At 35.5% G+C, this 12,405-nt stretch overlaps 1 protein-coding gene across 1 annotated transcript in view; it reads right to left on the bottom strand.

The window, feature by feature from the left end:
• Positions 1 to 602: 602 nt before the first annotated feature.
• APPBP2 (amyloid beta precursor protein binding protein 2) overlaps positions 603 to 12,405 on the bottom strand; it is a 66,204-nt gene continuing 54,401 nt past the window's right edge. Inside the window, exons 9-13 of the mRNA XM_069078015.1 lie at positions 11,722 to 11,846; positions 10,517 to 10,602; positions 3,229 to 3,419; positions 2,635 to 2,800; positions 603 to 1,198 (exon numbers count right to left, since the gene is read on the bottom strand). Of these exons, the coding sequence (XP_068934116.1) occupies positions 945 to 1,198; positions 2,635 to 2,800; positions 3,229 to 3,419; positions 10,517 to 10,602; positions 11,722 to 11,846 (822 nt within the window). The 3' untranslated portion in view covers positions 603 to 944. The remainder of the gene's footprint in view (positions 1,199 to 2,634; positions 2,801 to 3,228; positions 3,420 to 10,516; positions 10,603 to 11,721; positions 11,847 to 12,405) is intronic.

Here is a 12,405-nt window from a genome sequence, read left to right as displayed (position 1 = left end):
TAAAAAAATTTTATTACATGAATATAATTTTTGCATATCATTGATCATCATACATCTAAATGAAATCACCCTACTGGTAAAGTATATATGCAAGGGCAGAAATATTAAATTAAAGCCACTGGTCCAAATAACCTCAGGCTATAAAGACTGGTCCTCTTTAGATCCTCCTGGTCCTGTCATGAAATACTACTAAAGTTTCTTGCTTTTGCTGTACCAAAAAAAAAAGGAAGAAAGAAAAAAACAAAGCAACAATGCCCTCTACCCCCCCAAAAAATCTAAGATTGCTGGTCTACCAGATCTTCTATTACTTACAGCCCAACACTGGTCCAGTTCAGACGACTTAACAGTCCTTTCCTTGCAACATAGTGTGGTTCACAACATGTTTTTGGAATGATTCTTCTCTACTTTCCTTGGTAAGGCAACCAAACCTAAGTCAGGACATCCCTCTTTCATTAGTACTTGTGATTAACTTTTCTATATTGCATATAAAGACTGTTTTCCATAAAATCTTTTTACAATACAGTATTGAATACCTCCACATGGAAGAATTATTTGTTAAAAACAGTTGTTAAAATCATCCTTTCATAATAAGAATGCAACTCTTTTAAACTCTTAAATAGTTTTATTTAGGGTTTTTCTTGCAGGCTCTCTGCAAAATGACTTCCTTTGAAAAAGAAAAAAATAGGATCTTCTGGTGTTTGTTCTACTAGGTTGAAAATGTGAGCCAGACTACGACACATGCTGTACATGCTGATAAGAAACTGAATACGCGCTTATTCCTATGGGCACTCTGTGAGACAGGGGTTACCAAAACAGGGTCTCCAATGGACTGGACCAGTGTTTCAATGCAAATTCCAGCCCCAGAAAACTACATGGTTTTGATTTCACAGTATGAATTCCCCTGGAATCTGGGAAAAGGTAAATTGGTTAACTGAGGTTCACCCTCAGCAGCTCTGTCCTTCAATATTCTGAGACATCAGGAAGGATTGAACCACTTCCTCAGTGGACTGCGGGCTGGTGTTTACATCTTCCAGAGCATCTGTCACTGAAAACTGACGATCCCGCAAGCGGTTCCAATTGGCAAGAATATTGTGGTATTCAAATACTTTCTCATAATTGCCAATTGAATTATAAAGTTTAATGAGACCTCGATAATCATACTCTAGTCCACTGTAGCCTTCACCAAAAAGTTTCTTCCCTAAAAAAGAAAAAAAAAATAAGAAACTGGCAAAACTAAAATTATGTATTTATTAAGAACAAATCAGTTTTTAATATTAGGTGCCTTCACTTTATTCTTTTAAAAGTTCAAACACCTAGACGTTATTGATGGCTCTAGTCATATCTATGTTTTCTTTAACTCCCACTACTTTAAGTGGTTAGTTCACAAGAAGAAAATTTTTCTGAGAAAGCAGAAGTAAACCATTTAATGGTAAAAAGGATCAATTTCAGTAAATTAAGACAGGTTTGGCCCTGGGCTTCATTTCATCCAGTACTTAGAGCAAACATCAAGATGGGACAGTCCCATCTATACATCTATAATTACAAAAATGCAAGTAAGCCTTTTTATGTTTAACAAAGTCATCTTGAAAGAATATAAAATGAATCCTCCATGAAGGCCCAAGAAAGCATATGTGTGTATAAATGTTATGTAGGTATATATGAGTGTATATTGTATAAATCACATTTGCTGCATATATGAAATAGTGCTACTAATTTAAAAAGTAGATGAAGAGAATTTCATATAGTTTTCTCTTTTAAGATGAAAACCCAATGAAATTTGCTTTTTTATAACAGTCAAGAAATATTCCTAACAGAGGAATCAATGGGTAAAAGGTTAAATTACTTATGCTGTCATTGATAGAAAAAGGGTTCTCCACCTTAGTTTTCCTAGTTCTGAAGGATATCATCAAACTACCTTTACCACCATACTTTTAACAATTATTTATTCAACAAAACTAAAATATGAATGTGTGAGATTTTTAAACGATAATCAGAAAGACAACTTCATAGACAAGCAAAAGAAAAGAGGCAGCCAACCACCTCATATTTCTAAGTTCACATTTCTCCAGATGAAGCTCAATACTGACAGTGGAGAACAAGAAAATAGTGACAAATTATTAAATAGAAGTTATCCAATCTCATAAAATACTACTGAATGTACAAAGATTTTAAAGCAACAAGTTACTTTTATTCATTTAAGAGTTATCTAGGGGCGGCTAGGTAGCACAGTGAGTAGAGTGCTGGCCCTGGAATCAGGAGGACCTGAGTTTGGATCCAGCCTCAGACAATTAACACACACAAACAAAAAACCTAGCTGTGTGACCTTGGGCAAGTTACTTAAACCCAACTGCCCTCCAAAAGGAAAAAAAAAAAAAAAAGAATTATCTAAAAACAGTGTTTTATACATCCTTTAGTAGTCTAGAACATTCTATAGTAAAAAGAAACTGGGTCCAAAAGTGAAGCAAAGGAGTTCCATTTATGCAAGCTGTATGACTCTTGTATGCTCCTGTGCTAGTTTCTATCCACAGCAGTTCCAAGACGATTAAAACTTTTCTAATGAAATTCTGATAAAAAATACTGTATGCCATGCTGCACAATCTAATCAGTGAACTGGAAAGAAGTTAAATGACGTACCAATTGCTATTGATCTCAAGTAAAGTTTCTCTGCATTTTCATACTGATTCATATCATAGTTATACAAAGAAGCCAGATGTCCCACTGAAAGGGCTACTTCATAATCTTCTTGACCAAGAAGCTGTTCTTTAATCTGAATTGCTTTGATGTGCATTTCTTCTGCTTCCTGAAAACCAAGATCCATCAAAATACAGAAACATACAGCATTTTTGGAATTTTAAAGAGTGGAGAGGGCCTCAGAGGTCTAATTCAACTACTACCTGAAGCTGGCATTCCCTCTATAAAATCTCCGGCAAATTGCCACCCAGTTTTCATATGAAAATTCCCAGGCATAAGGAACTAAATTATAGCTGCCCTCAAGTTTAGCAGCTTATACCCAATAAAGAAGCTTCTCCCCAAGGAGAAGCATTAACTTTATAAAACATATTCATTCTGAAGCTTTTGTGTGGCCACAGTACATGTTGACTATTTCAAATGCATTTCTGTGAAGTGGTTTAATACTTCCAGGGAAATACAATGCATTATACTCTTACACAAAAATTACTATTCTAGGTACAAAAGGGGAGATAAATTTTTAGCTAAAGACACCACTACCTTAAATTTTCTCATAGACTGATAAAGTCTTCCAAGGTTGCCATAGTGTTTTGCAGTCTGAACATTAAACTCCCCAAAAGCTTTTTTTGCAAGTTGGAGTGAAGACAAATGTAAATCATGAGCTTCTTGAAGCAGCCTCTGCTCAGTTTCTTTATTATGACAGTCAATTGCGATCTCCTCCAAAATAAGTGCTGAAAAAAGAAACAAACTCATTGTATTTCGCAAAAATCACAATCACAGTATTCAGAAATCCATACTATCAAAATCACTTATACTTTTTTTAAAAGAATGGGCCAAAAATGTGGCGGCTAGGTGGCGAAGTGAATAGAGCACCAGCCCTGGAGTCAGTAGGTCCTAAGTTCAAATCCAACCTTAGACACTTAACACGTAACCTTGGGCAAGTCATTTAACCCCAACGGTCCAAAGTCACTTAACCCTTCCCCTGTCCAAATAGCAAAAAATTAAAAAAAAAATTTTTAATTGTTAAAAAATAAAGGGCCAAAATGATTTAGAATCATTCAACAGTAAATATATTCAATTTGCCTAAATACGTGTCAGCATTTAATCTCCATTTCACACATGGCATTTGAAACAATGACAAATTTGTACTTTGTATAGTCTTGTATTAGGCTTTTAGTTTTTACAGGGCAAAGTTAAAGGAGTTAGTTCACACCATTTTGGTGAATTTTGCTTGAGTATAAATTTATCAATGAGATGATTATAAGCAGAAAAGAAAAACCAAATAAAGATTCTCTAAACGTATATTAAAGGAGTGACTGACAGAGCTCTAGTAAAACCTGTGAAATTCCATATTGTAACATTCAATCTTTAACCACACATCAATGAAATAAACTCCCAAACACACATACTGTTGGGTTCTAAGGTAACTGGAGCTACTACAAAAGCTCAAAAACTATGGTACAAAGACAAATGTGATCAGGTGTTTTGCAATGAGGTTGGGATGACCCAACATTAAGATTAATGTAAGGTATTTCCAGTGTCTGGCATTTAAGAAAATCCTGGGACGGGGCGAACGCAGGCCGGGTAGGTGCGGCGACACGGCGGACACAGGCCAGGAAGGGGCCTGATCAACTCCCAGAGCAAGTCTTCCCACCAACCACAAGGTCCACTACCAGGCCTATCACCAAAGGGCTGGGACTGGAAAGAGCAAGGTAAGAAGCAAAGACAGGGGCCCCTATACTGGAGAGCAAACACTCCTGGGGCTACCACTTCATAGCCCAGAAATCTTTAAAAAAAAAAAAAAGCCCCTTTCAGGACCTCCAAAGACGAGGATGACAGAGTGAACCCCACTTGCTCCAAACCCCCCCTCTGACCCTGAAAATATAGTAACTATTGTCCAGGGCAAAACCCTCTACAGTAAAGGCTTGGGATCCTAGAGGAAGGGTGTGGTTAGGACCCTGCCTCAAAATGGGTAGAAAGCAGACTACAAAGACAAAGACTCTAGAGTCCTACTATCCTCAGAGGGAGGAACCAACCTCAGAGGGAGACAATGTGGACTCCACACCCACAGCAGAAACTTCAACAGGGAATGGATCCCAAGCACAGAAGGCTCTCCTAGATGAGATCAAAAGAAACTTTGAAAGCAAAATGAGAGAGATAGAAGAGAAAATGAATAATTCTCTCAAAACGAAAATAGCAGAATTCGAAAAGCATTATAATGAGGAAAACATCTCTCTAAATAGAAAAGTGTATGATATGGAAAAGGAGCTTCAAAAATTAACCAAGGAAAATGATTTGCTAAAAACCAGAATTAAACAAATGGAAACAAATAACTCTATGAGGAACCAAGAAGTAGCCAAGCAAAACAACAAAAATGAAAAATTAGAAAAAGAGGTAAAATACCTCAAAGAAAAAATAACTGACCTGGAAAACAGATCCAGGAGAGATAATCTGAGAATCATAGGCCTACCAGAAAATTATGATGAAAAAATGAGCCTGGACAACATTCTCCAAGAGCTCCTTAAGGAAAATTGCCCTGAGATACTTGAACCTGAGGGGAAAATAGAAATCGACAGAATCCACTGGACACCTGCTGTAAGAGATCCCAAACTGAAAAATCCTCAAAATGTTGTGGCCAAACTCCAGAACTACCAGATAAAAGAGAAAATACTTCAAGTGGCCAGAAAGAAACAATTCAAATATCGAGGGTCCACAGTGAGGATTGCACAGGATTTGTCAGCCTCCACACTGAAAGATCGGAGGCAGTGGAATACAATTTTCAGGAAGGCAAAACAGCTTGGATTACAACCAAGGATCACATACCCAGCGAGACTGAGCATATTCTTCCAGGCAAAGAGATGGTCATTCAATGATATAACAGAGTTCCAGACCTTCTTGATAAAAAAGCCAGAACTCAATGGAAAATTCAATCTCCAATTACGAGAAGCAACAGTGACTTAGAAAGGTAAACAAGGAGAACACACATCATTTTAGAGGGAAAGAGGGGAGGGAGAGCAGCTTCGCATGAGATCTGTTCCTGTCATTCTTGATGCGAAGAAAAAATAGCATACCTCATTAAGTATAACAATATCCTACAGGTAGTAGGAGGGGGAAAGGGTTACAAAAGGGGGGTGGGAGTGGTTTGTAGAGAGGGAAGTAGTAAGGGGAAAAGGGGAGGAAAAGGGAGGGGGGCCGAAAAGGGAACACTGAGGGAGGCAGTGGCAAAAGGAAAACTATTAAGGGGGGGGAAGGGAGAAGGGAGGAAAAATATGAACATTAACAGGGGCAGGAATAGGATAAGGGGAAAGAAACAGATAACAATCATAACTGTAAATGTGAATGGAATGAACTCTCCTATAAAACGGAGACGGATAGCAGAATGGATTAGAAATCATAATCCTACAATATGCTGTTTACAAGAAACACATCTGAAACAGAGGGATACACACAAGGTAAAGGTAAAAGGTTGGAGTAAAATACATCATGCCTCAGCTAAAGTTAAAAAAGCAGGAGTAGCAATCCTTATCTCAGATAAAGCAAATGCAAAAATTGACCTAATTAAAAGAGATAAGGAAGGAAACTATATCCTGTTAAAAGGCACCATCGAGAATGAAGCAATATCACTACTTAACATATATGCACCAAGTGGTGTAGCTTCCAAATTCCTAGAGGTGAAGGTAAAGGAATTAGAGGAAGAAATAGACAGCAAAACTATACTAGTGGGAGACCTTAATCTCCCCCTATCTGAACTTGATAAATCCAACCTCAAAATAAACAAGAAAGAAGTTAAGGAGGTGAACAGGATTTTAGAGAGGATAGGTATGATAGATCTCTGGAGAAAACTGAATGGGGATAAAAAGGAATATACTTTCTTCTCAGTGGTTCATGGTACATACTAAAAAATTGATCATGTTCTAGGGCATAAAAACCTCACAATTCTATGCAGTAAGGCAGAAATATTAAACACATCGTTCTCAGATCATGATGCAATAAAAATTATATGCAATAAAGGGCCAGGGAAAGACAGACTAAAAACAAACTGGAAGTTAAACAATTTAATCCTAAAGAATGAGTGGGTCAAACAAGAAATTATAGAAACAATCAGTAATTTCATTCAAGAGAATGATAATAATGAGACAACATACCAAAATCTGTGGGATGCATTAAAGGCAGTTCTTAGGGGAAGTTTTATATCCCCGAATGCATACGTGATTAAATTAGAGAAAAGGGAGCTCAACGAATTGGGCATGCAATTAAAAAACCTAGAAAAAGAACAAATTCAAAATCCCCAATTAAATACTAAACTAGAAATATTGAAGACTAAAGGAGAGATTAATAAAATCAAAATTAAGAAAACTATTGAACTAATAAATAAAACCAAGAGCTGGTTTTATGAAAAAACCAACAAAATTGATAGACCCTTAGTCAATATGATAAAAAAAAAAGAAAGAAGAAAACCAAATTATGAGTATCAAAAATGAAAAGGGTGAATCTACCTCCAATGAAGAGGAAATCAAAACAATAATTAGGAATTATTTTTCCCAATTGTATGCACATAAATTTGACAATCTTAGGGAAATGGGTGAATATTTAGAAACATACAAGTTGCCCAGATTAACTGAAGAGGAAGTAAATTACTTAAATAATCCCATCTCAGAAAAAGAAATTGAACAAGTCATCAGTCAGCTCCCTAGGAAAAAATCTCCAGGGCCAGATGGATTCACTAGTGAATTCTATCAAACATTTAAAGAACAATTGATTCCAATACTCTACAAATTATTTGGGAAAATTAGTGAAGAAGGAGTCCTACCAAATTCTTTTTATGACACAAATATGGTACTGATACCTAAATCAGGAAGAGATAAAACAGAGAAAGAAAATTATAGACCAATCTCCCTCATGAATATAGATGCAAAAATTCTAAATAAAATACTAGCCAAAAGACTACAACAACTTATCTCAAGAATAATACACTTTGATCAGGTAGGATTTATTCCAGGAATGCAAGGATGGTTTAATATTAGGAAAACCATCAGTATAATTGATCATATCAACAGTAAAACTAGCAGAAACCACATGATCATCTCAATAGATGCAGAAAAGGCTTTTGACAAAATACAACATCCATTCCTATTAAAAACATTAGAAAGTATAGGAATAAATGGAGCCTTCCTTAAAATAATAGGTAGCATCTATTTAAAGCCATCAGCAAGTATTATATGTAATGGGGAGAAGATGGAAGCATTTCCCATAAGATCAGGGGTGAAACAAAGGTGTCCACTATCACCCCTCTTATTCAATCTGGTACTAGAAATGTTAGCAGTAGCAATTAGAGAAGAAAAAGAACTCAAAGGAATCAAGTTAGGCAAAGAAGAGACCAAGCTATCACTCTTCGCAGATGATATGATGATATACTTAGAGAATCCTAGAGAATCAAGTAAAAGACTGCTTGAGACAATAAATAAATTTGGCAAAGTTGCAGGATATAAAATAAACCCACATAAATCCTCGGCATTCCTATATATTTCCAATGAAATTCAACAGCAAGAAGTAGAAAGAGAAATCCCATTAAAAGTTACTGTAGACATTATAAAATATTTGGGAATCTACCTGCCAAAACAAACCCAGGACCTGTATGATCATAACTACAAAACACTTTTCACACAAATAAAGTCAGATCTAACTAATTGGAAAAATATCAATTGCTCATGGCTGGGTAGAGCTAATATAATAAAAATGACAATTTTACCTAAATTAAATTATATATTTAGTGCCATACCAATTAATTTACCAAAAAACTACTTTATAGAGTTAGAAAAAATAGTAACAAAATTCATCTGGAAGAATAAACGGTCCAGAATATCAAGGGAATTAATGAAAAAAAATGCTAGGGAAGGTGGACTAGCTTTACCAGATTTCAGTCTGTACTATAAAGCAGCAGTCATCAAAACTACCTGGTACTGGCTTAGAAATAGAGAAGTGGATCAATGGAATAGATTAGGCACACGAGATTCAGAAGTCAACGACTATAGTAATGTATTGTTTGATAAACCCCCAGACCCTAGTGTTTGGGATAAGAACTCACTATTTGACAAAAACTGCTGGGAAAACTGGAATATAGTGTGGCAGAAACTGGACAAAGACCATTATCTAACACCATATACCAAAATCAAGTCTAAATGGGTTCATGATCTAGGTATAAAGGTTGATACTGTAAGCAGTCTGCTAAAACAAGGAATAGTTTACCTATCAGACTTGTGGAGAGGGAATGACTTTATGACGAAACAGGAATTAGAGAACATTATAAAATGTAAAATGGATAATTTTGACTACATGAAATTGAAAAGTTTCTGTACAAATAAAGCCAATGTAACCAAGATTAAGAGGGAGGTGGGAAATTGGGAAAGAATCTTTACAACCTATGTCTCTGACAAAGGACTCATCTCTAAAATATACAGAGAATTGAGTCAAATTTATAAGAATACAAGTCATTCCCCAACTGATAAATGGTCAAAGGATATGAACAGGCAGTTTTCAGAGAAAGAAATTAAAGCTATCTATAAGCACATGAAGAAATGCTCTAATTCACTATTGATTAGAGAAATGCAAATCAAAACAACTCTGAGGTACCACATCTCACCAGTCAGATTGGCTAAGATGACAAAACAGGAAAATGACAAATGCTGGAGAGGATGTGGGCAAACTGGAACACTAATGCATTGTTGGTGGAGTTGTGAACTGATCCAGCCTTTCTGGAGAGCAATCTGGAATTATGCCCAAAGGGCTATAAATACTTTCATACCCTTTGATCCAGCAATACCACTCCTAGGGTTATATCCCAAAGAGATCATAGAAATGGGAGAAAGACCCATATGTACAAAAATGTTTATAGCAGCTCTTTTTGTTGTGGCAAAGAATTGGAAATTAAGGGGGTGTCCATCAATTGGGGAATGGCTGAACAAGTTGTGGTATATGCATGTTATGGAATACTATTGCGCTATAAGAAATGGGGAGCAGGCAGTCTTCATATTTACCTGGAGAGGCTTAAAAGAACTGATGCTGAGTGAGAAGAGTAGAACCAGGAGGAATTTGTACACAATTACAGACACAACGTATGTGTGATGACCAACTTTGATAGACTGGACTCTTCTCAACAATGCAGGGATATAAGACTCATGATGGAGAGAAAAACGTGCATCCAGAGAAAGAACTAGAAAGAACTAAATTTATATCCAGGTGGAAGCAAAATACCTGATCTTTTTCGTTCTCTTATTTGATTTTATGTCCTCTTTACCATTTTTCATTCCAGCTGGTACAATCCATCCTTATAACCTGACCACTGTATAATGTGAAAGTATTTACAGATACTATACTTGATAATAAGCCTCCATGGGGAGGGGGGGGAGGGAGGGGGACAAAATGTGAAATTCAAGGAACTGTGGAATTGAATCCTGTAAACTAAAAGAAAACAAATTAATAAAGTTTAATCAAAAAAAAAATCCTGACAAGAAAATAAAAAAATCACTTCTATATCATCTGATACAATTAGTACAAATCACTTCCTCTGAAAAATATGAAATATATGAATAATGAAAATATTATCTGTAATGCTCAACAACATTGTTATCAATCACTAGAAGCCCTTCATTAGACTTAGTCAATCATTTAAAATATAACATTTTATATTGCCTAGTATATAATAAACAAAAAATAGAAACATAGCAGCCTGTCTAATCAGACCAAAAGAAATAAATCATTCCAATTTTAAATGCTATTAAGTCCTTCATTTTAAACTAAAACTATTAACAAATCAAATTAGAAAAGGTACCTTTCACTCTCTTTGAGGAAGCCAACAGAAGATGGTCTTCTGGAAGGATATGATTGATGATTCCAATGGCTCGTTCTGCATGGAATCTGTACCAAAGTTAAATCATATATTTTATGTTCAATTAGTCTGTAGCTTTAAAACAAAATCCTCAATCCCTAGTGTTATAATGGTGAGGAGATCTACTTGGCATTTAAAAGGAGAGCAATGGTACTCAATCTGTTGAATTTAGTTTAATTATTTAGCAACACATTTGTAACACTGTCCTTGAGATCTTCACTAAAGAAATAACCAACTCATTAACAGAAGCATAAAATTAAGATTTTTGGACAGTGTCCAAGAGACATGTACCTCATACCTTTTGCTAAAGCAAAACTTTGTACTATTTCCACTGTATAAGTACTGAGTATCCTTTGAGAAATGTGGATACGAATATCTCATATTAGTATCAAAATGCAAAATCTAAATGAAGAACTTGATCTATGATCCTATGAAAATTATAAACCTTTCTGTGCCTCAGTTTCTTATCTGTAAAAAAGAAGAGGCTGGTCTAGATAGCTTCTAAAATCCCTTCCAGTTATAAACCTACAATCCTAAGAACTAAATGAACTATAGTGATGTTAAATGATTAGAAATATATTCTAAGCATTCTCACAACTGTGAAAAGCAACTAAGTTCAAGTATTAGAGAATTTTGAGTTTCTGAGAAGTGACCATTATGATGTAATGTCTACTCCAGGGGTTGTTATTTTGAGAAGGAAAGTGTCCATGTTTTCTTTTAAAAATATTTTTATAACTATTTCAGTATAATAATAAATTTCCTTAGTAATACATTATTTATTTTATGTGTTTTAAAACATTATTCTGAGAAAGGATTAATATAAGCTTCACCAAGAATCCCAAAAGTGTTCAGGACACAAAAAATGTTAAGAACCTCAGTGCTACAGATGTTAAGGTACTCGATCTCAAGGCCACACAGGTCCTATTAATAGCAGAGTTAGAATGTGAAACCAGGTTCTTCAACTTCGGATCCAGAGAGGGATCTATGCAATTATTCTATGTAGTTTCTCTTCAACTTGGGGGTGGGGGTGGGAGAATGAATTTATTGTGTAAAGTACATTTTTTCCAAAAGCACTAGATGAAACTATTCCTCCAGTGGGCCTCCAGGATTGATTTTTTCCTCTGCTAGAGAGGAATTTAAGTACTTACAATGCATTGTCAAATTTTCCAGAACTATACTGATGAACATAAGATGAATAAGCCAAGTCTTCATGCGCTGTGGCTACATGGATATTTTTTCCTCCAAATACTGACTGTCGAATATCAAGGGCTGTCTGAAACATTTATTAAAAGAAATACTATTTAATCAAGAACACTTACAAATCACTATCTAATTTAACTAATCATAACTGTTATGTATATATGGTTATAGAAAATTATATAATACTATATGTTTTATGAGTCGTATAGCATATATACTACAGCTCCTTATATTTTAAAACTAAACACGATGCACTGCTTTTTAAAATACAAGTGAAGGAAGCTATACATGTTTAATTTTTGAACACATTTTGACTTAAAGAGCAAGGAAAGGGGGCGGCTAGGTGGTGCATGAATAGAGTACTGGCCCTGGAGTCAGGAAGATCTGAGTTCAAATCTGGTCTCAGACACTTAACAGTCAATAGCCATGTGACCTTGGGCAAGTCACTTAACCCCAATTGCCCTGCCTTCCCCCCCCCCCCCAAAGGAGTAAGGAATGAACTTACAAAAATGTTCATATAGTAATTTCTTTATGAAGCTGACTTTGTTCTACTTCTTAGGGAGGGCATTTATATATTTTGACCACTTAATAATAACTATGTTTTTCTTGCAGCAATTAGGGTAATCTTAACA

The sequence above is a fragment of the Petaurus breviceps genome, unplaced genomic scaffold (assembly GCF_028583685.1).
Source record: "Petaurus breviceps papuanus isolate PSGF00001 unplaced genomic scaffold, PetGlider_PUasm1.0 91023, whole genome shotgun sequence".
In the NCBI taxonomy this organism is placed as follows: Eukaryota; Metazoa; Chordata; class Mammalia; order Diprotodontia; family Petauridae; genus Petaurus; species Petaurus breviceps.
Note: the sequence above shows the minus strand (reverse complement) of the source record. Positions and strands in the feature narration are given on the sequence as shown.